The sequence below is a fragment of the Camelina sativa genome, chromosome 8 (genome assembly GCF_000633955.1).
Source record: "Camelina sativa cultivar DH55 chromosome 8, Cs, whole genome shotgun sequence".
In the NCBI taxonomy this organism is placed as follows: Eukaryota; Viridiplantae; Streptophyta; class Magnoliopsida; order Brassicales; family Brassicaceae; genus Camelina; species Camelina sativa.
In genome coordinates this window covers 6,261,345-6,262,729 of record NC_025692.1, presented here as the reverse complement: position 1 = coordinate 6,262,729, position 1,385 = coordinate 6,261,345, and the positions used below count along the sequence as shown (strand labels likewise).

Here is a 1,385-nt window from a genome sequence, read left to right as displayed (position 1 = left end):
GGGTTTCCTCAAGAACAAGCTCAAGTTCAGGGTAACTTAGTTTCATCATAAAAAAAAACTATCTTAAGCAAAGCAGAAAAATGAAAAGATTTTAAATCTCTTGCAGGGCATTGTCATCTCCGATTATCTAGGTGTTGATCAGATCACCACACCTCTTGGTGCTAACTATTCACACTCGATTAATGCTGCTATCACTGCTGGACTCGATATGGTCAGTCTAAAAAATTGTTCTTAAGTTTTCAAGATATTAAAACACTTGATGATTGACTAAAACCATCCAATGCAGATCATGGGTTCATCAAACTTGACCGAGTTAATCGACGAACTAACAAGTCAGGTGAAGCGAAAACTCATCCCGATGAGCAGAATCGACGATGCAGTGAAGAGAATCTTGAGAGTCAAATTCACAATGGGGCTCTTTGAAGATCCTATGGCTGATCATAGCTTGGCCAACCAGCTTGGTAGTAAGGTATGTAATGTAAGATAACAAAACACCAATTTTGAAACTAGAGAACCCAAACTAAACATTGAACAAACTCAACAGGAACACAGAGAACTGGCAAGGGAAGCAGTAAGGAAATCTCTGGTGCTGTTGAAGAATGGTGAAAATGCAGATAAGCCATTGCTTCCTCTGCCAAAGAAGACCAAAAAGATCCTTGTTGCAGGAACACACGCTGATAACTTGGGATACCAATGTGGAGGCTGGACAATCACATGGCAAGGCCTCAATGGCAACAATCTCACCATTGGTACACACATAAATACTTGTCCTCACTCCATTTCATTCCAATGAATCATCATCATATAGAACATTAGGGTTCCCTCAAAATTCCCAAATAGTAACATTACTTCAAGATTTATTTCACTAATTAGAAATTGAATTTTGCAGGAACAACGATCCTCGCGGCGGTGAAAAACACGGTGGATCCGAAGACAACCGTCGTCTACGATCAAAACCCCGACAGCAATTTCGTCAAATCCGGCGAATTCGATTACGGAATCGTGGTCGTCGGAGAGAAACCGTACGCGGAAGGATTCGGAGACAGCACGAACTTAACAATATCGGAACCAGGTCCGAGCGCAATCGGAAACGTGTGCGCATCGGTGAAATGCGTGGTGGTGGTAGTATCGGGGCGTCCGGTGGTGATGCAGCCTTACATCTCGAACATGGACGCGCTAGTGGCGGCGTGGCTGCCGGGAACGGAAGGTCAAGGAGTGGCTGATGTATTGTTCGGTGATTATGGATTCACCGGGAAATTGGCTCGGACGTGGTTTAAGACAGTTGATCAGTTGCCGATGAACGTTGGTGACCCGCATTACGACCCGTTGTACCCGTTTGGATTCGGGTTAATCACTAACCCAGTATAATAACGCCTTTGGTTCGT

At 44.0% G+C, this 1,385-nt stretch overlaps 1 protein-coding gene across 2 annotated transcripts in view; it reads left to right on the top strand.

Annotated features, from left to right (window-relative positions):
- Window positions 1-1,377, top strand: part of LOC104706444 (beta-glucosidase BoGH3B-like) — a 3,843-nt gene extending 2,466 nt beyond the window's left edge. For both annotated transcript variants that reach the window (XM_019229212.1, XM_019229211.1), the window contains 4 exons: window positions 107-211; window positions 287-469; window positions 545-749; window positions 890-1,377. In XM_019229212.1, the coding sequence (XP_019084757.1) occupies window positions 107-211; window positions 287-469; window positions 545-749; window positions 890-1,368 (972 nt within the window). In that variant the 3' untranslated portion in view covers window positions 1,369-1,377. The remainder of the gene's footprint in view (window positions 1-106; window positions 212-286; window positions 470-544; window positions 750-889) is intronic.